The sequence below is a fragment of the Tamandua tetradactyla genome, chromosome 5 (assembly GCF_023851605.1).
Source record: "Tamandua tetradactyla isolate mTamTet1 chromosome 5, mTamTet1.pri, whole genome shotgun sequence".
In the NCBI taxonomy this organism is placed as follows: Eukaryota; Metazoa; Chordata; class Mammalia; order Pilosa; family Myrmecophagidae; genus Tamandua; species Tamandua tetradactyla.
In genome coordinates, this window is record NC_135331.1 from 163281182 (window position 1) to 163300651 (window position 19470).

Genomic DNA, 19470 nt, shown 5'->3' on the forward strand with positions numbered 1-19470 from the left:
GCACGATCATGATAGATTTTGGCTGTTAGCTAAACATATATATATTTGTGGGGGCGGGAGGTGGTGCCTGGTCTGGAAATCAATCCTGGGTCTCCTGCATGGAAGGCGAGCATTCTACCACTGAACCACCAGGGCACCCTAGACATATTTTTAAACACGAAAATAGTAGACTTTTGGTCCTACGTAAACCTTTTTATTATCACCAGTTATCAAAGGGGCATTCAGGTAGTGAAAACCCAAAGCCTAAGGAAAACAAAAACTTAACATGAATAACTGAATCATGTTCATGGAAGATCTAGAAAAGACCACTGCTGTGCTGATGATTGATGGTGCTGAGGATGGCTGAAGTGGAATGCTTGACATCTGTGAAGCGTCAGGGGTGTGCACAGAACTATCTCCAAAGCCGGCACATTGAGTACAAAATATTCATTTCATGGATTTTATGGAGCCTCTCTTCTATCTAGTATTGAACACAGAAAGCCCTGGGTTGTCAGGAGAACCCCGCTTCATTAGAAGCAGCTCCCCTCACTGCACCCACTCACACTACCTCTTCCTTCCGTTGCTACTTGACTTTCACCAGCTCCTTCATGGTCAAATGCTCAGGGCTAATCCAACAGCTGCAACCTCTGTGTCTTCTCTGCCATATCTGGCCTTCAACTATACCATCCTCTTGGAAATTCTTCTCTGGCTTCTATGATTTCCTGGCTCCTCCTCCTCTGCCCATCCGTTAAATGTTAGCATTCCCTTGAGACTCTGGTCCTCTTCGCCCTCTAGGTACACGTCAGCTGTGCCCATGGGTTCCTTGACCACCACCATCACCAGCTTTCATCACTGACCGTCATTTCTGAGCACCTGGTAGACAGCCCTATGTGCATCCTGCCAGGCCCTTTTGACGGCATATTGGAGATAAAGTCCACTTCAATTCGGGTGGCCCTTAGGGTAAAACCTTGCTTGCCGCTTTGGCTCCAGCCATGCTGCCTGGGTACAGCTATTCTCCCCACCATGCCCAAGAACTCTTGGTCATCTTTTAAAACTGAGCTCCTCTCCAGGAAGCCTTCTTTTTTTAGTCTCAGATGTTCCCCCCTCTTCTGGGCAACCCTAAGACTTGTGGTCAACTTTAATAATGGTCTCCCCGCCACCCCCAGCAAATTGCTGAAAGTTTAGCCACATTCCTATTTCCACTGGCAAATTCTACCCTTCCTTGTATTCCCAGCCCTGTCCACATGTCTGATCTAAGGTATTAGCAGCTTCATAAATCTTGGCCAAACAACTGCTTTCGTTTCCTTAAGCAATCTTTTTACCCAGTCATATCTACATACTCACTGTGATTTCTCACTTGAAAATTTAACTTTAAAAATTTAATTTTATTGATTCCATTATTTGTCTGTATAACCATCACTGTTTATGCATCCGCTGACACTGTGGTTTCTCTGATGGGCACTCAGCCTCAGAGTTTTACAGTGTAGAAGCACATTATGAGAAACACAAAACTATACAAATCAATACAAATATTGTGAAGTTAAAAGAAAAGGAAATTGAGTACATGAAATCAGAGGTGATTTTAGAAGACAGGATTAGAAAAGCCAAAGCCACCTAGAAAGGAAAAAAATTTAAGTTTCTTAAGTCTGAAAAAAGTAATTTAAAAAACATCCAAAGTAATGATCACAAATTCCTGTAAAATGGACTTGGTCAATTAGATTTACATGTTAGTAGAACTGCTATTTTTATTGCTCAACTTATCCAGAAGATTCCCACCATCTATAAGCAGGCAACAACCCAGAACTCAAGGGCAACAATACAATACATATGTGTTAGGAAAATGTGCTTTCTCTAAAAGGAGGAAGAAGAATTATTTTCTGCTTTGGTCATTAGATGACGACCAAAGTTCTCTTACAGACTAGACAAACACGAAAAATTGCATAGAAGTAAAAGTAGTAGCAAACATACATTTTCTGACCATTTTAGTTTAACTGGGTGGGACCAATTACTGTAGGAGAGGAGGGGAAAACTGTAACATACAGAAATAGTACAGAAAGGGGTATTTCCAAAATTCCAAAATTTCCATGTTTATAGGTTTCCGGTAATGACAACTAGATTAGGAGAGTTCAGTATCTATCAGGCCCTCTTTCATTCACTCATCAAGTATTTGTACATATCTGCTCTGGTTTCCGGGCTCTGGGGATACAGCAGGGCATTCTAAAGGGAGACAAACACACAAAACAACGGAAATATAAAATCAGGTGCTGGTAAGCGCAGCTGAGAGAACAATGAAGTTGGACACAGGAAAGAGGGTGGGGGGACTGCTGCTTTCCCCAGCATGGTCAGGAAAGGGTCTTGGATCAATAAGTTCATGCAGATGGGGCCAGGGTTGGGGAGAGCATTACAGGGGGAAAGTGGCAGGAGATGAGGCTGGGAAGGGAGCAGGGTCCAGACTGTGGGGCCATGTGGGCATTACTCAAGTGCGTACACACACAAAATCATAAGGGATATGCTATTTATTAAGAAGCCGCATTATCCTATGAAACAATTGCAAATGGCCAATCTCTTTTTATGGCTGATCTCAGAACTGGCTGCCCTGCTTGCTGACACTGACCCCAGCCAGGAAGTCTGCCTGCTGAGGTAGCAAGAATAACATAAATCACTCACCCCAAACTGACACCACCACCAACTCTCCATACTGCGGGGTCATGTGTTTACGGGAGTAATTCACTGATGCCACCCCAAGGGGAGGTTCTGGGCAGACTGCACCGATTGAAATCAGTGAAGCAGAGAGAAACCACTTTCATTGCTACTGTCTAAACGGACTCTGTGGAGAGCACTGTTCTAGTTCAGGGCACACCTGGAGGGCTGCAGAGGAGAGAGCAAACTTGGGGTGGACCACGGCTCTGCAGAAGGAGTTCTGGTGGGGGGGGCTGGGGGCGTGGCATGAGGGAGGGGTGTGAGCAACTGGATGGGAAATCGGAGAACAGAAACAGGCCAGTGCCTGGCTACACTGTGGGGAGCCAAGTGTCACCATCAGCGGCCACCGCCCCCCCACCCAGTACCCACACCGTCTCCTGCCCCGGCCCCCCCTACTCTCACAGACCCTAGGCATTTGGGGAACGAATGGGGCCCAATTCCAGGTTCCTGGATCCAGATGGGTCCACAGAGCATGGCAGTGGCCTGACAGCTACGCCAGAACTCCAAACAGCCCACCGGGGAGCAGAAATGTGTGGAAGACGCAAGGTCTCACACCAGCTCTGCTTTTACCTAAGGTTATCACCATCTCGGCTGGGTGGGGCAGAAACTCTGATTGGCAGTTCCATACGTTCTTTATTAAATAAAGTGGGAAAGTAAACACTGCTTAATCAAAGGCAGTATCTTCTTCCTTACCCGGTGCCTGCCCATGTAAAAAAAAAAAAAAAGAAGCAGTATCTTCAAGATAAAAACTGTCTCTCAATGTTGAGTTTGCCAGAGAAAATGAGGTCTTTGGGGGAAAAATATGACTAGTCACTAGGTTTTCTGTCGACAGAATTTTAGGTGCTGTGGTAAAAGGATGGGGGAAGGTGCAGGAGGGGCCCCAGACCCCCCCAGCCGCGGCTGCCTATGCCACCAGCTCTGTGGCATCTGCAGGGCGACGGGCGCTGCACCCCCTGTCTGCTGCGAAGGCAGTTTGTCTGTCACGTGGCCAGGGGTGGGGACGGCTACTTCTAGGCCACCGAGGGACTCTCTCTGCACCACAGGGACAGGTGACGCTCGGGACAGGTGGCTGCAGCTCCCTGGGCAGGCTGGAGGGTGAGAAGTGGAGCGGAGCCTGGGCCGATGTAACGCCCAGACACCAGAACGGGATGGAAAGCTTTCCGGTTAGAAGCCCCTGAGATTTTGGAGCTGCTTGTAAACGGCAATGCCCTCACCTACTCTTCCTGACACAGGAAAGGACAACGCGCCAGCCTCCCACCGTGAGACGGAGAAAATTCTCATGCTTGATATTTGTGAGTCCTCCCACTTGCAAATTAAACACATGACAAAAATGGCAAATATTTCAGAATTTCAAAAGTGCTTTTCGATTTTAGTTGACACTCAAAAACTGTTTGGAAAAAAAAAATAGGTGAAACAGATAGAGAATTTCAGGCTCAAGAAGTCTGAGGAGGAGACTAAGGAAGCTGGTACAGGGATTCACAGGTTGGGAGCTCCCGGACGGAAGGGGGAAATGCCCTCCTGCTATGCAGGCCGGTCCCTCCACTGGTGCTGTGGACCCCCCCGCCCCCCCCCCCATCAACACACAAAATCATCTGGTTCTGCCACGCTCATAAGACACACCATTAACCTCACACACCACACCCCGCCCCAGACAAATAAACTTCCCCAAAGACTGTCCACACACATCTCCTCCCCACTCCTGAACTGAAGGCCATGAAAGCATGTGGGAGACACCTTTGTAAAAATACGTTTTGTGAAATTAAAATTCTTACATTTTTTTTAACTGACTGGTGTTGAAGTATGGCTGTACAAGTCATTCTACCGGGAGGAAATGACAAAAATCCTGGAAAGTACTTTGGAGAAGAACGGAGAAAGTGGGGGAACTTCTAACAGCTGTTAGAAGTCGGAGATGCTCAGTTAACCTATTGGGGATTATTTTTCTTTAAAATTTTTGTTTACAGTTTTAATTTCAGTTTTTCACATTACAGCCTTAATACATGATGAAGGTTAATAGGAAAATAATGCAACACAATTAGGAAAGCAAAGCTAATCCTACTCATCCCTAAAATCAGGCCCCATGCCTAAGAAACCAGCATGTCCTTCCTCTCCCACCCTCCCCATATCTTCCTCCACTGCTCCTGTCAAAGCCACCAAGAATCCAAGGTCGGTGGTTTGCTGGTTTCCCACCCTCCTCTCTGGTGCTTCCTCTGAGGCTTCCTTTACAGGTTCTTCCTCCTTCAACCTTAGTCCTGAGCCTTCTCCACTCTTTACATTCCCCTCCATGCGATTCTGTTCTCACCCCTGGATTTAAAAAACCTATCTGTGCTGAGGAGTCCTACACTATTTACAGCTCCAGCTTGGATCTCTCCTTTGAGCATAAAACCCCAATATCCAAGTCCAAACTTGACATCTCTTCTTGGATGAGAATTTAACATGCACCACAAACTTAGCATGTCCAAACCATTTTCCCTCCCTAACCCACCGTCCCCCACCCTACTGCCGAGTCCTCCATAAATGGTAGCAGTTGCTCAGCTTAGAAATACCAGTCACCCGTGCTGTGGCCCTTTCCCTCACCCCTCCTTCTGCCAGCCACTGGTGTGCCCTGCTGATTCTACCACCTCCAAACCAACTTTCCCCATCTACACTATGGTCCAGGCCATCTTAACTGTCACTTGGTCTAGAGTTACCAACACCTGCCTGCTCTCCCTGCTTCTACATCTGCCTCTTCAAAGCTAGTCTCCATACTCTAGGAAATGATTTTCTTCAATCAGAACATGTCACTTCCCAGTGAAAACCCTGCAGTGACTTCCATCTCACTGGGGAATAAAATCCCAAGTCCCTGTCACTGTCATTCTTCCACTGTAGTCCCTCGTGTGTGTCACTCACAGCCTTTCTCCCAAGTTGCAGTTTCTATGCTTATTTCCTGTTCAGTCGTTGTTGCCTCACAAGGGTGAAGACACCTTTCTAGTCACTACTATATTTCCAGCGTTGAGTGCAATATGCTTAGCACCAAGTAATTTCTTAACAAACACTCACTGATTCAATGAGCAAAGAGGTTCTTGGCCATCCTGCCGTCACCCGTTAATGATGAAAGAGAATTTCGGGTGGAAGCACAGAGAGAGAAGGAAAAAAGAGGAGGAGGAGGAAGAGTGGGCCACTGCCCTGTGGCAGAGCAGCTTCAGCAATGCCCCATACCACCACTTGATTCCTCTTATTTTGGAGGATTCTGAGCAATGACATCAAAGCTTCAAGATAATCAAATCTGGAGATTCTAAAACAATGTACCAGCCATAGTTCAGACTATTTAAACTTTAATCTCTTCTACATGAAACTCTGGAGATGAACTAGGTATATCTTACAGAAAACCACAGGGTCCAGATGTGGACAGCATCTACCTCATAATTTTTCACTTGCACCCTAAATGGTCTTCTGTTTGAAATCTAATTTCAGTGTCACCCACTACTTATATTGGGATCACTGTTTAAACACTTCTGTGTGCATATCAAGATTTCCATTTACTCATATAGATGCACAAAAGTGCACAGCTGGAGGCAGGGAGGATACAAGGGGTCCTTTATTACTCAGCAAAAATGACTAGTAGATGATCTTAAATGGCTAAGAATTCATATGGGTTGCATTTATCAATTTGGCCTGAGTAAATGATTTACATTTCTTTCACTGGAGACTTTAGCCAAGACAAATGGCAAAGCTTTCTATAGGGTCTCAACGAAACCACAATGTTTTATAGCTATTTCTACATGAAGACCTCAAACTACCTACCTTGGGGCACTCAGCTGTTGTCCAGTGAAAGCCTGGTCACAGCAGCTGGTACAACTTCCCAGGGCAACACAACACCATGCTTGGGAGCAGCAAGAGTCAGAGACGTGGGCAGAAACATCAGGCTCCTCACCTGCCAAGTGACCTTGGGCAACTCGCCTAACTTCCCTACACCTCGGGTTCCTCAATTAGAAAATGAATATCACAAGAGTATTTTACTCAAAGGGCGGCAGATTTCCTCCGATGAAATGAGGTAATGTGCACAGAACACTGGCACAGAGCCTGGCATATTGTTCGCCCACATCCATGCTATATACAATATAAAAAATATATATATATATTTTTTGTATGCTGTATGGTAGGGTCACATTTCATAATTTATCCAAGTGAGTATTCCGCTACTACAGCACCATCTATTGAATTTTTTTATTTGTTTGCTTCATTTTTGTTTGTTTTTGCTTGCTTGTTTATTATTGAGAAGTGGGTCTCCCAAATGGAAGGCAAGAATTCTACCACTGAACTACCCTTGCACCACTGTATACACACACACACACACACATATATATATATATATACGTGTATATATATATATATATTTTTTTTTTCGCATGGGCAGGCACCGGGAATCAAACCCGGGTCCTCGGGCATGGCAGGCAAGCATTCTTGCCTGCTGAGCCATCATGGCCCGCCCCTGCTATTTATTTTTAAGTAAAGGGTAGATATTCCCTGCAGTAGACTGAATCTTGCAGCCCAATAAGAGATGTTCTTAAACTTAATGGGTATTCCTGCAGATGTGAATAGGACCCTTCGAAGATGTGTTGTTAGTTAGGGTGTGGATTCACTTGTGAATGGGATCTTCTAAAGATTCTATTTAGGTGTGGCCAGACAGAATTAGGATGACCTTATAAAGAGAAGTCAGAGAAAGCCACGGAGGAGACCAAGGATATTGGCAGAGATGCAAGTTAAAGAACCTCAAGGATTGGCAAACCATCACCGAACACTATAGCCTCTGAGAGAAAGCATGGCCTGTGGACACCTTGATTTTGGGGTTTCTGGTCTCTAAAACAGTGAGCCAGTAAGTTCTTCTTACTTAAACCAATCCATAGTGTGGCATTTGTCAAGCAGACTGGCAAACTAAGATACCTCGTTTCACTATTTTCTAATCTGGAATGAGTTCCCAAGGAGCAAGAAGAGATGCTTCCCCAAGGAGCAGGGACTCAGGTAAATACTGGTAAAATGTGAAGAAATTCTGCAAAATGGAGTAGAGAAAAATGAGTACCCCCAGGACAGAGAGGAGGGGAAGGAGAGTAAAGGCAGAAGTGTGCTTGGATAGTGGAGTATCTGGGCTGGGGCGTCCACACGCGGCAGTGAGCAGGACCTATGGAGGGCTGGATGGAGGACGCACTGAGCTGGGGAGACGGTCCACGGAGCTATTGTGGGAAGATGTGCGACAGAAAGAGGTAAGGTGCCCAACACTTGCCGGGTGCATAGAAGGATGTCAAAAGTCATCAGCCTCTGTGGTCTCAAGAAATAAATAAAAAAGAGCGGGGTCCAGACACTCAGACTTGACCCCGGACGATGAACAGGAGCCTCTGTGTGGCCCCTGGCAATGCCTTCCTCTTACATGATATTTCAGCATCGTGTTTATAAAGGTCACAGTGCTTCTAATCCACATCTTACACTCAGCATGGGGAACAAAAAGAGAGAGAAAACACATCTACTTCTCTAAACCCAGGTCAGGGTACACTGGCTCCAAATGAAAAGATTCTGCTCGTGAAAATGAAAAACTTTTCCTTCCATCTTCACAGACGAATGACAGTTACGCCAGTAATGGTTTTTCCTCCAGGGAGATAATGGAGTCTCTGCAGCACCAAGTCTATTTTTACTCATCCCATCACCCACCGACCATCAATGTAACTCCAGGCAAAGCAGAAGGGAGGGGAGGGGAGAACACTGCATCGCAGGAGGAGAGCTCAGACTAAGCACCTATTGTCTCTTCTCCTTTGCCCTTAAAGACAGACTGGAGCAGGGAGCCCAAGAACAGCTGCGTAGTTGGCAACCTATCTAAAATGTTCCCATAGGGCTCAGGAATGGGAGGATCACAGAGAGGTAGGACAAAAATATTTCCCAACTGAGCCTCCTCAATGTAAAAAAAAAAAAATCCCAACAATTACCAGACCTTCATTTCCAGTTGCTTTCCTTATCCTATCAATTCTCTCTCTAACTTCATCTATTAAGAAGGTGGAAATAAACAGACAGACACTGGAATGGATATACCTCTCCAAGAAAAAGCAGTAGAGAAAGTCAATCTGCTTTGGGTACAGAAGTTACTACCCAGCTTCACTGGACAGGAAGCAGCAGCCTTGGGTAGAGTTTCTAAAATATCCTTTTGAATTTAAGTTAGAAGCTGTTGGGTGCCAATATTGGCATAACGAACCCTAAATCAGATCTTGTAGGAAGCTTTCTTGGTTTCCTTTGGAAGTTCAGCAGAGATAAGAAGATCAAAACAAAAACACAAATACTTCAGTTTTATTTCACTTCTGAATATATTTGAAATGGAGTTCTAAGATGCCACATGGCAGCCAACATTTAAGACTAAATGAAGCTTCTCAGATTAAAAAATACATATATATAAAGAAACAAATGCATAAGCAAAAAGAATCCCCATTAACAGAACATAAGGAGATTGGAAGTGAACATTAAAATACATCATAAAAATATTTATCTGTGGATGAATTTATGGGCCCTTATTGTCTCTCCTCTTACACAGAGAGTAATTTCATTGTTTAATGGGCTTCATAAACATCTACAGAATACTTGCTGGGTATTTACACATTGTAGAAGTATGTTTTTTATAGTAAGGGAGCTATGGATGTAGAGGTGAGTTTGTCTAATTTGCTTAATCTAGAGATGGAAAAACAACTACAGAGAGAGCAAGTAACTAATCTTGATGACAAAATGTGCAGGATAGTTCTAGTATAGTTCTGGAGTTCTGAGTCTAGACCTGGCTCTGTCAAGTATTAATGGAGATCTTGGCTACAGCACATATATCTATTGAATTTTAGTTTCCTCATCTGTAAAAAGAGAGGGCTCAACTAGATGAACTCTAATGTACTGGTATTTGGAAGGTTAAGACTTTGAGTCCAAAACTACATTAGCAGAGAAACACATCACCCGGGAAAAAGGAGTGGCAGCAACTATGAAATGAGCCACTGGAACAGCTCTGTAGGCCACTTCGTGCCCGGCTTTTATTGCAAACAGCAGGCCTCTGACGGCAGGACGGTGCCACCTCCTTCACACGGGGCAGGCAGGAGGGGCGCTGGGAGTTGGCTATTCTAGGCAAGAAGTAGACTAGAGCACAGGATCAAACACCAGGAGAACCATCTGGCTTGCATTGTTTCCACACCGTGCCAGAGACAACCCCAGGGCTCATCAATACTCAAATACTCCCACATAGTCTTGCATCAGCTTTGCCAGGGTCAAGGCAAGTTTAAGAACAACATATACTCATGTCATAAAAGCAATACTTCTTTTCTTTCCTCATGGGAGAAAAACCACTTGAGAAGGCACTTTTGTCTTGGCAGTGTGTGAGTTCTGCTATTAACAGTCATATATATTGAAAACCCAGCTTTTTAGGAGTCTTCATTTCTCAAAACCTGATCCTGAGACAGAGGTACCTAGCCACCAGGTGGCGTAAAGTTTCCACTTTCTCAAGGTCCACACCCTAAAGCTTCTGATGAAGGTTTGCCTATGTGACAAACTGGTAGTTGTTCTTACTAATGAGGCCCCAATTTTCTTCTGGGCACATTTTTTTTTTCTGGGAATAAAGACTACATCTCTCAACCTGCATGCAACTGGGTGTGACCATGTGAGTAAGTCTTGGCCAAGAAGATGTAAGCAGGCATGAAGCCTGGCAGCTTTTAGCAAATCTTGTAAGACAGTCTGCATGCACTGCTTTCCTTTTCTCCCCCACTGCTGCCTTTCTGCTGGCTGCAAAGTGGGCATGATGTGGCTAAAAGCCCATCAGCCATCTGGGACCATGCAGTGATGCTGGGAATGGAAGCCGTGGGTGATGCAGCAACAAGAGAAAAGGAACTTGGATTTTCCTAGCTCCTTGGACACTCTCTACACTTCTTTAAAGTGTGCGAGAATAAACTTCTATCTTCCTTAAGCCATGGTTATTGATTTTTTTTTCTATTAGGTTCACAGCTCAACCTAATCTGAATAACATACCTTGAGATTCAGATTCATTTTTAAAAACAGAATCAATTACTAAAATGGCAAAAGACAAGTACCATTAAACACACTATTTATAGATGATGCTATGGTAAACACACCTCTATTGATTCCGCTCTAATAAGGGTGTGATTTTTCACTTTGTTTCACAGGGTAATAAAATTTACTATTCTTTTTCCAAGACAGCTTTCTAGCAAGCAGCTGGCAGCCTGCTGTTCACTGTGGGTAACCTAAAATCTACAGACCTCAATATCAGCAGAAGTCGCTAACCTGTGACTTTTATGACTCTCAAAAGCCATGACTTTCAGAATAATGAAAACAAAACATAAACCTATTTAAGTGGCTTTATTATATTTAACAGTCGACTTAGTAATATCTGTAAACATCTGGAACATTAATTTTTGTATATATGGTAGGTGAACAAATCTCCAACAAGGATACGTTGTCACCTATGGTACTCAATTTATGTACAGACTGATCTCTGCCAGTTATGGCCACCAATACATTTTTAAAGAAAAACAACCCTAAGCAGTCTTGAAAAAGTGAACCTGAGCCATTCCAATTAAATCAACATCTGTCTAACTCAGGAACATCTTGGCAAAGCAAGCTGAGTAAATTCCCGTGATGGCGGGCATTGTGTGCCACTTTGCCCAGGAGAGCCAGACAGTGGGGCCTCCTTCCCTGGCCGTCCACCCCAGGCAGAGTGTGCTGGTTTGAAATGATGTATGCACCCTAGAAAAGCCATTGTTTAATCCTAATCCCATTTCGTAAAGGCAGCCGCTTCTTCTAATCCCTATTCAGCACTGAATGTTGGAAACTGTAATTAGATCATCTCCCTGGAGATGTGATTTAATCAAGAGTGGTTGTTGAACTGGATTAGGTGGAGGCATGTCTCCACCCATTTGGGTGGGTCTTGATTAGCTTCTGGAGTCCTATAAAAGAGCAAACATTTTGGAGAATGAAAGAGACTTGGAGAAAGCAGAACAACATAGCCACGAGAAGCAGAGAGTCCATCAGCCAGCGACCTCTGGAAATGAAGAAGGAAAACGCCTCCCGGGGAGCTTCATGAAACCGGAAGCCAGGAGAGAAAGCTAGCAGATGACGCTGTGTTCACCACGTGCCTTTCCAGATGAGAGAGAAACTGACTGTGTTCACCACATGCCTTCTCACTTGAGAGAGAAACCCTGAACTTCATCGGCCTTCTTGAACCAAGGTATCTTTCCCTGGATGCCTTTGATTGGACATTTCTACAGACTTGTTTTAATTGGGACATTTTCTCAGCCTTAGAACTGTAAACTAGCAACTCACTAAATTTCCTTTTTAAAAATCTATTCCGTTTTTGGTATGTTGCATTCTGGCAGTTAGCAAACTAGAACACAGAGGCTCAGCAGCTTTCCTGGCTCCCACCTCAATGCAGATCACTCTTGTAACTGAAACAGAATCCATTTTCTCAGAGAAAGGTACAGAGAAACTTAGAGGAAGCTCAGCCCAGGACTGGACTTTCATCCTGCGTGCTACATGGAAGCCTCTAGAAGGCCCAAGAAAGCTCCCCAGAGGCCCATCACTGTGGGACTTTGACCCGACCACTTGAGAAGGGTTTGCTTGATTCTTGAGGCTGTTTTCTGATGTTTAATGAGAGCAGATTATATATTCTCAGGTTCCTGCAAACGGATGGGAATTTATACTGGTCTGGAGACTGGAACACCTACACAGTGGGCCACGTAACTTACTTCTCTATAAAAGAGAGCAAAAAAACAAAGACGCTTTTTTTTTAATGGTCAGATTACTTTAATGTTGCACATATCTGAAGAGGAAAGGGACACAAGCATGCACTCTCTGACTATGAACACAGCCTTAATCTAGCACGCCTTAATCTAGAACATTAGAGTTCTAACACAGGGGCAGGAATCTGTTTATGCAGGAATATATCACCATGAAGTATAATATAAAAAATAACACAAATGCTCAGGCAGTAAATCATCAATAAAAACTGATTTAATTCTAAGCAGTTTCCAAAGTATGTGGATGCACAAAGCCTCCCCCATAGAGTTCTTTTTGTAAACATTCCCCCATCCACTCTTCACTAATATTTCCTTCAGATTTCTGACTTGTACCTAACTGCAAAACACAGGGCTATAGGAAAACACCACTGCTAGTTCAACAGTCCACTCACCAAGGCTGTGGATGGATGAATCAAGTCTCAAAACCTCCATCTGCCATGTGCTTGGCACTGAAGTTAATGACTATTAACACACTAATTAACGTTCTGAGAACATGTTCTTGGAATGGTAAAGCCAATATACTAGTAACCACAAATCAGTTATCACCAAGGTTAAAAAAAAAATTAGACTATTTAAAATTAAAGGGAAAAAAAATCCCCACCCTACCCCACCAAGATATCTGATGAACCTAAAGAATCAACTAATTTTAACATTTCTTTTCTGCTACAAAACAAATCACCTCCTTAGGGATGTTCTTGATGTTTCATATGCATTACTGGAGGTAATCCTTAAAAAAGCAAAATCTGTATTAGGAGGAACAGGAATAAAATATAAAAGTTTATGTTAAATACTTACACTCCTTACTATTTTTTAATTTGTTCGCTTTTCTCCAGTAAGATATGGGCTCTTGGATTCTCCCTCCAGTTTATTTTGTCTTTTATAATAATGAGGAAACTGTTATAGGAATTTATATATAGTGTACTCAGTTCACTATTCTTTTTCAGGTCTATAAATTTGCCTTTCATTTTGAGAGAGGAAAAGTCAAGCTCTTAACTAGGTGAACAAAAACGAGATGCTGAGAAACGGAAGAGCATGTTTTCGCTTAGCTACTTTCCTTTGTTATAGCACATTCAAACACAGTGCAAGTACAGTTCTATCCACAAGACAGCTGCCAATACTGTACAGGACACTTAGGTTTCCTATCTTCTTGGAATTTCTTGTGAGATTAGGAAATCCTCACTGTAACAGAAATGCAGAGACACTCTCTGGACAAAGGGTGGTGTGAAATGTGCTTGGGAATCTAGGAGGGGAACTGAGAAGCACGAACACACCCACCCCCCAGAGCCCTGCCAGCTTTCACCCTCTCCTGCGAAGCCCTGCAGCTGGATCCCAGCCAGGCTGGACTCTGTACTCTGTAAAACTGACTGAAGTCTGCATATTTCCCTTGGGATTTCCTCGGGTAGTTTGTGATCTTTCCAGATCTGAATGTCTCAACTTTCCCGTCTGACTGTAAGTACTTGTGATTGGAATTTCTCTGCGTCAAAACAGTATTTGGCACCGCAGGTAGTGGTCATACCATAAATAGTTGCTGATGGTCTAAATTTCACTACTATTTCCCTAATACTTCACTTTGTTTAAAATGGAACATATTACTGATTATAGATGAATTAAGTTTTTTAGGTAAATTGCTCAACACCAAATCTCTTTTTCAAAGGTCATTTAAAACTTAGCATTTCAACTTCTTAACTAATTCATGGACACTGAAGTTCCAATCAACGTTATGTGAAAAGATTAATCACTTAGAGATTGGATAAACCTATCTACAACTAAATTCTTGTATGTACTCTAGACTGGAAGAAAAATGAACAGTTTTTCGAGACCCAATTTTGAAAATTACTTTTCCGTGAATTACAGACCAATTTCTTACCCACAGCTGTCATCAGAAATGGACAAATATGGTATAGACAGCAGCTTTGTTCTGTATCTGTCACAGCAAAATACAATACCATATCTTTCATCTTTCTATTCAAGATGCTCGAGGCCTTTAGTGAGCGGCAGATCACACAAAGAACAGGCCCCTGTGGCTTGTTTAGCCTTCTGCCTGATTCTTCAGTCTTTTTTTCTCTCTCCCTCTCTCTCTGGCTGGGTCTATTTTACCAGCTACAAACCAAGTAGAAAACAGTACAATTAAAAGGTGTGCAAGATCATGGCCACCATTAATTAGGGGTGACCAACAAACAATGCAGGAGAATCTGTGCTGCAGCTTGTGCTTTAAAAAAATGATAACACAAGAAGGAAATGACACATGGCACAGGGGATATTCTTTTTAAACCGTATACAGAATAAATATAAACACGAGGATCAAGTGGAATCGAGAATGATGCTACCCTAAAATAACTGAAATAAAAATGGAATATCCCGCCGCCCCCCCCCCCCCCCAAATGTTGCGGTTTCCAATCACACCATGAAGTTGTTTTCCATTCATACACAGAGTCCTCTTTAGGACCCACTTCAAACAATGGGAGGTCATTGCTGGCAAGACTGCTGACAGCCTAATCAAAACGTGAGAACATCTGTCACACACACATTTCATGTCAAAGCCCTGCGGCAGGAACTTGAATCTAAACCACTGCAAAACAGATTTTTAGTGGTAAAAGTCTATGGCACTGTTGACATTACAGTACATTTCAAAGGTATCCTTCAAATAAAAATGAAGGAATTCGATTTTAATAGCTCAGTACACCATGTATGATATGCATAAACAGTAGACATAAGATCTATTAGCACTACACACAGAGGTTATACCCTGCCTACAGGCACAACTCCATTTTCCAAAACATGAAAACTACGGAGCAGTGTAATAAGATCTGCAAGCCAATGTGTTCTATCCAATGTAGTACCTCTCCGAATATCTTAAATATTTACCATGAATCTTTTTATTCCCTATTGCAGCAGTACAAATAAAATGTTTAAGTATTTAAGTGGCTCAAAATCAGGCCAAGTTTTCTTTGGGAAATGGAGAGCCAGGCAAAGAATAATTGAGTTTTCCTACGAAACGGGCAACTGGCAGTGCTCAAGCTCATTTCTGGCAAAAGATCTAAATTGCTAGAAATTTCGAGCTGCTATGTACACAGCTGATAGATTTCCATTCGATAAAAGCACCTGCTCGGCTGTACATGTTATTTTTTCATTTATAAATGAAAACAATACATACTAGGCAGTAACTAGTTTCTTTTTCTCTCATCTGTAGAGAATATTATTATTGTCAGAATAGACCAAAAAAAAGCTACAGAATAGGTGAAACATGGAGAAGTCAGAATTATTTCCCCAGAAGAAGCTGCCTCCCTGGCAGCTTTTATTATCACAACTCCCACCCCCACCTCGGAGGTGAGTGCGCACCTGGGCACCACCTTTGGCAGGAAGGAAGAAAAGAGAGGAATGTCTTTGGATATGGAGTTGGATAGAGCTGAATAACACAGAGGAGGAGGGGAAGAAAGGGTGGTTTTTTTGTAGCCAATTCTGTCGATTCTGGGGTAGCCAGGCTGCACTTAGAAGGAGGGGGACACTCAAGGTTATCTTTGGCGTAACTGATGGGACAGGAGATGGCAACACCCTCTTCCCAACTGGGGACGCCTACCAAGAATGCCAAATGTAACAGCTAATAGAAAGAAATTTTCTACACACGGAGAAAAAAGGAAAGCATCAAAGAACAATGACCAAACACTGAGCAGATTAAACAAATCTAATATAAGATCTGGGTGAATTAATGAACCATAGATGCAGCAGAGAGAGGCTGCAGGGCCCCGCAGAATGTATTTCCAGGGACTGGCTCACCTTGACAATGAAACTAAGAAGAAACAGGCTAAAAGAGATAAGGAAAACCGAAATTCTGTTACATTTATTTCCAATACTTGATTATATTCATGTGCCAGACATTTCAATATATCATCTCACATAATCCTATAAGAATACTGCAATGTATTATCTCTATTTCACAGCTGGAAAAAAAATGGTGGTAGCAAAGCTAAATGAGTTGCCCAATGTCATACAGTGAGTATAAGGCAAGTTCCAGGCTTGTCTGCTGTTAGACTATCACACTTCTTCCCAGAAGCCCTGTGCATCTCCTGAGAACATTCTGACTTTAAATACTGCTTATATAGACTGGTCGCTGGCAAACCTTTCCTTAAAAGGGCCAGATAGTAAATTGGGCTCTGTGGGCCCTGGACCCTCTGTTGCAATTACTCAGCTCTGTCATCACAGCATGAAACTGCCAGGGCGGTGCTCCAAACAAACAGGAGGCCAGTTAGCTTACTCCTGACACAGACCAGAGGGCAGCAAACTATGGCCCTTGGCCAATAAAGCCAGCCCACCACCTGCTTTTGTAAACAAAATTTAATTTATGTATGATCTAGCTCTAGCCTATGGTCTAGATGATTTCTAGGCAGGTGAAGGGTAATTCACCCAGTTGTGATAATACTCGAGCTACACAGAAACATTCTCGAGAACATCCAGTGCTCTTTGCTAACCTTTCTTCAAAAACAACATTCTGATTCCTAAGCTGCGGCCTGAGTCGTCAGCCGTCCAGGTGGGCAAGCCCTGATAAACCCAGGGGCCCAGCAGGTGAGCTTTCCATGCAAAGCATCAGAGGCATTCCATGTCACCCATCGACCAATCAGCAATTCAGCTTTTGAAAAACTCAGTACCCTTGGAAAGGAGAAAAACTGGAAACAGATTCTTAACCTGACAAGATCATGATCTGAGCCTGTGGTGACATGGGAATTAGTTATTCATTCATTATTAAAATATTTGCTCAAGTGCCTATGCTGTGCCAGGCAGAAATACAAATGAACTTCCAACCTCACAGCACTTCAGTACATAGTCTATGGAGAACAAATCTTTGCGGTTATTTATGACATCAAAGACCTGAGCTAGAACACGACCCACTTCCAAGAAGCCCGACTGACACAACGATAACGCAGTGAGGGCCCCGAGACAAAGAACGCTGGCTTCGTGTCAACACTTGCAGCCATGGCGCAGCCTGCAGGCTCGGGGACGGCAGGGAACAGGTCGGGCTCACTGCTGTGCCCTGAGTTCCTGGCACGATGCCCAGAACACAGCGGGGGCTCCGTAAGTCTCTGCTGTCTACTTTACCATGGGTATCCTCTGCAGCTCTGGACACCGTGGAATGTGAAGGGGCCAGCCTGAAAGTCGGACTTTCTAGCACTTTCTAACTCTCATATTAACAAGATCAACTTCTTGATACCTGGATCGTCTGGTAGTCGGAGGCATCGATTCCTTTCACAGTCACCTCTCGGAAAATCCTTGGCTCCAGCTCCTCTTTGGTCAGATCACAGTGATAAATGATACCTAAAAAAAGAGTGGAATTCTTAAGTTTAAAGTGCAAGGCTCCGGAGACACAAAGAGAGGCAAGGATCACAAGGCACCACCGGATACTGTGAATGGCAAGCGAGGCGCATTACTCAGGAACATAATTAATCAGTAATTAATCATCACCGACATGCAAACGTCACACATGCACAGCACTGAGAGCAGTGTCCAGGGCGTGGAGAGCTATGGAAGCATCTGCTCTTCATCCCCACCATCAGGTGTGGCCTTCCTTTTTGCAATCACAATCTCTGCATAAATTTTAGAAGACTCTTGTGCATTCTGTGAGTCTGGAGGAGACGGAGAAAACCCAACTGCAGAGCCTTAATAGGTCTTCACAAGGCTAGGTCACACAGCAGGTCAAGGTAAATGGTAAACTTCACTAAGGCCCTTTGACATGAGAGGTGATTAAGACGTAAAACTCAAAGGACTTGCCCAAGACCAATGACTAGCTGGAGGTTTCTCCATGGCTCCTCTGGGCTCCTGCCACCTACTCATCTTGGACAAAGGTGGACAGTGGTCAGCGACCAAAGGACATCAGGTCGTCATTTTAGAATTGCTTTTTAAAATTTTGGTTATTCCAGTAATTGTAAACACAAACACAAAATGATGAATAAACACCAAGAACTGGAGCTCATTTAACCACTAATTAAAATTCCATTTCCTGAATTTAATGCTAGCGTCTTCTAACATTTAGGAACTCAGCGAAAGAAACAGTAAGTAAAGTAAGTCATTACTGTTTGGAAACAATGACAATGCTGTAGTTTATAGAACAGAATTAGTCATCCAGAGGGCTGGCTGTGGATGCAGCGCCTCCCCCCGTAACATATTAAACATATGCTGTCAAGTATATAGTGTTCCCAATACTTGCTGGAAAACCAGCAACCGAACAGTACACAGAGCACATTTAAATGGACTGATCATGCATTAAAATGGCAATCATTCTTTCTTCTCAACTCTTCTGTGTATGTAATTCACTAACAGCTGAGAACAGTCATCCACCACCAAGCACCAAAGAACAAAATATTTACTCTTTAAGAGCTTGACAGTTAGTCTCTATGAATGTTATCTCAATTCTCATGCTTACAAATTATTTTAAGATTACTACAATACTATTATTGCCCTAGAACAGTGGCGAAGCATGTGATGAGACTAAAGTATTGGTTTTCCAAGCTTAAGTTACACTTGGACACTTGCTGGAATATTTGTTATTCTCTCCCAAAATAAACTCAGGGAATATACATACTAATTTGCCAGGTGCACTGAATACTGCACTTGCCTTTATGAAAGCAATCTTGAGGGCGAGGGTTATTTATCTTCAGATATATTTAATTTTTGAAGAGTTTCTTGATCAATAACCCCACCAAAATATTAAAACCACAAAAAGCAAATCTGAATCCTCAAAAAAAAAAAAAAAAAAAAGCCAAAGTGCAAACTAAGCAAGTACTATCTGAGCACATAACCCACCTGGAGTCACTGCTACCTGCAGTGGGGTGAAGGACACAGGACTTGGGAGACAGAATTCTCAGCTCTGCCATTTACCAGCTCAGTGACTTTAGACAAGTTACCAAAGTATTAGAGTGCAAATTTCCCTAGTGAAAGACAAAGAGCTAATCTTCCACAACCCTCCAAGGTTCCACTAGTACAGAACTAATTGGCTCAACTGCTAAAG

General features: G+C 43.2%; 1 protein-coding gene across 5 annotated transcripts in view; it reads right to left on the bottom strand.

Annotated features, from left to right (window-relative positions):
* Window positions 1-19470, bottom strand: part of PREP (prolyl endopeptidase) — a 166554-nt gene that overhangs the window by 32515 nt on the left and 114569 nt on the right. For all 5 annotated transcript variants that reach the window (XM_077162524.1, XM_077162523.1, XM_077162522.1 and 2 more), the window contains one exon: window positions 17677-17780. In XM_077162524.1, coding sequence (XP_077018639.1) covers window positions 17677-17780 — 104 coding nt within the window. The remainder of the gene's footprint in view (window positions 1-17676; window positions 17781-19470) is intronic.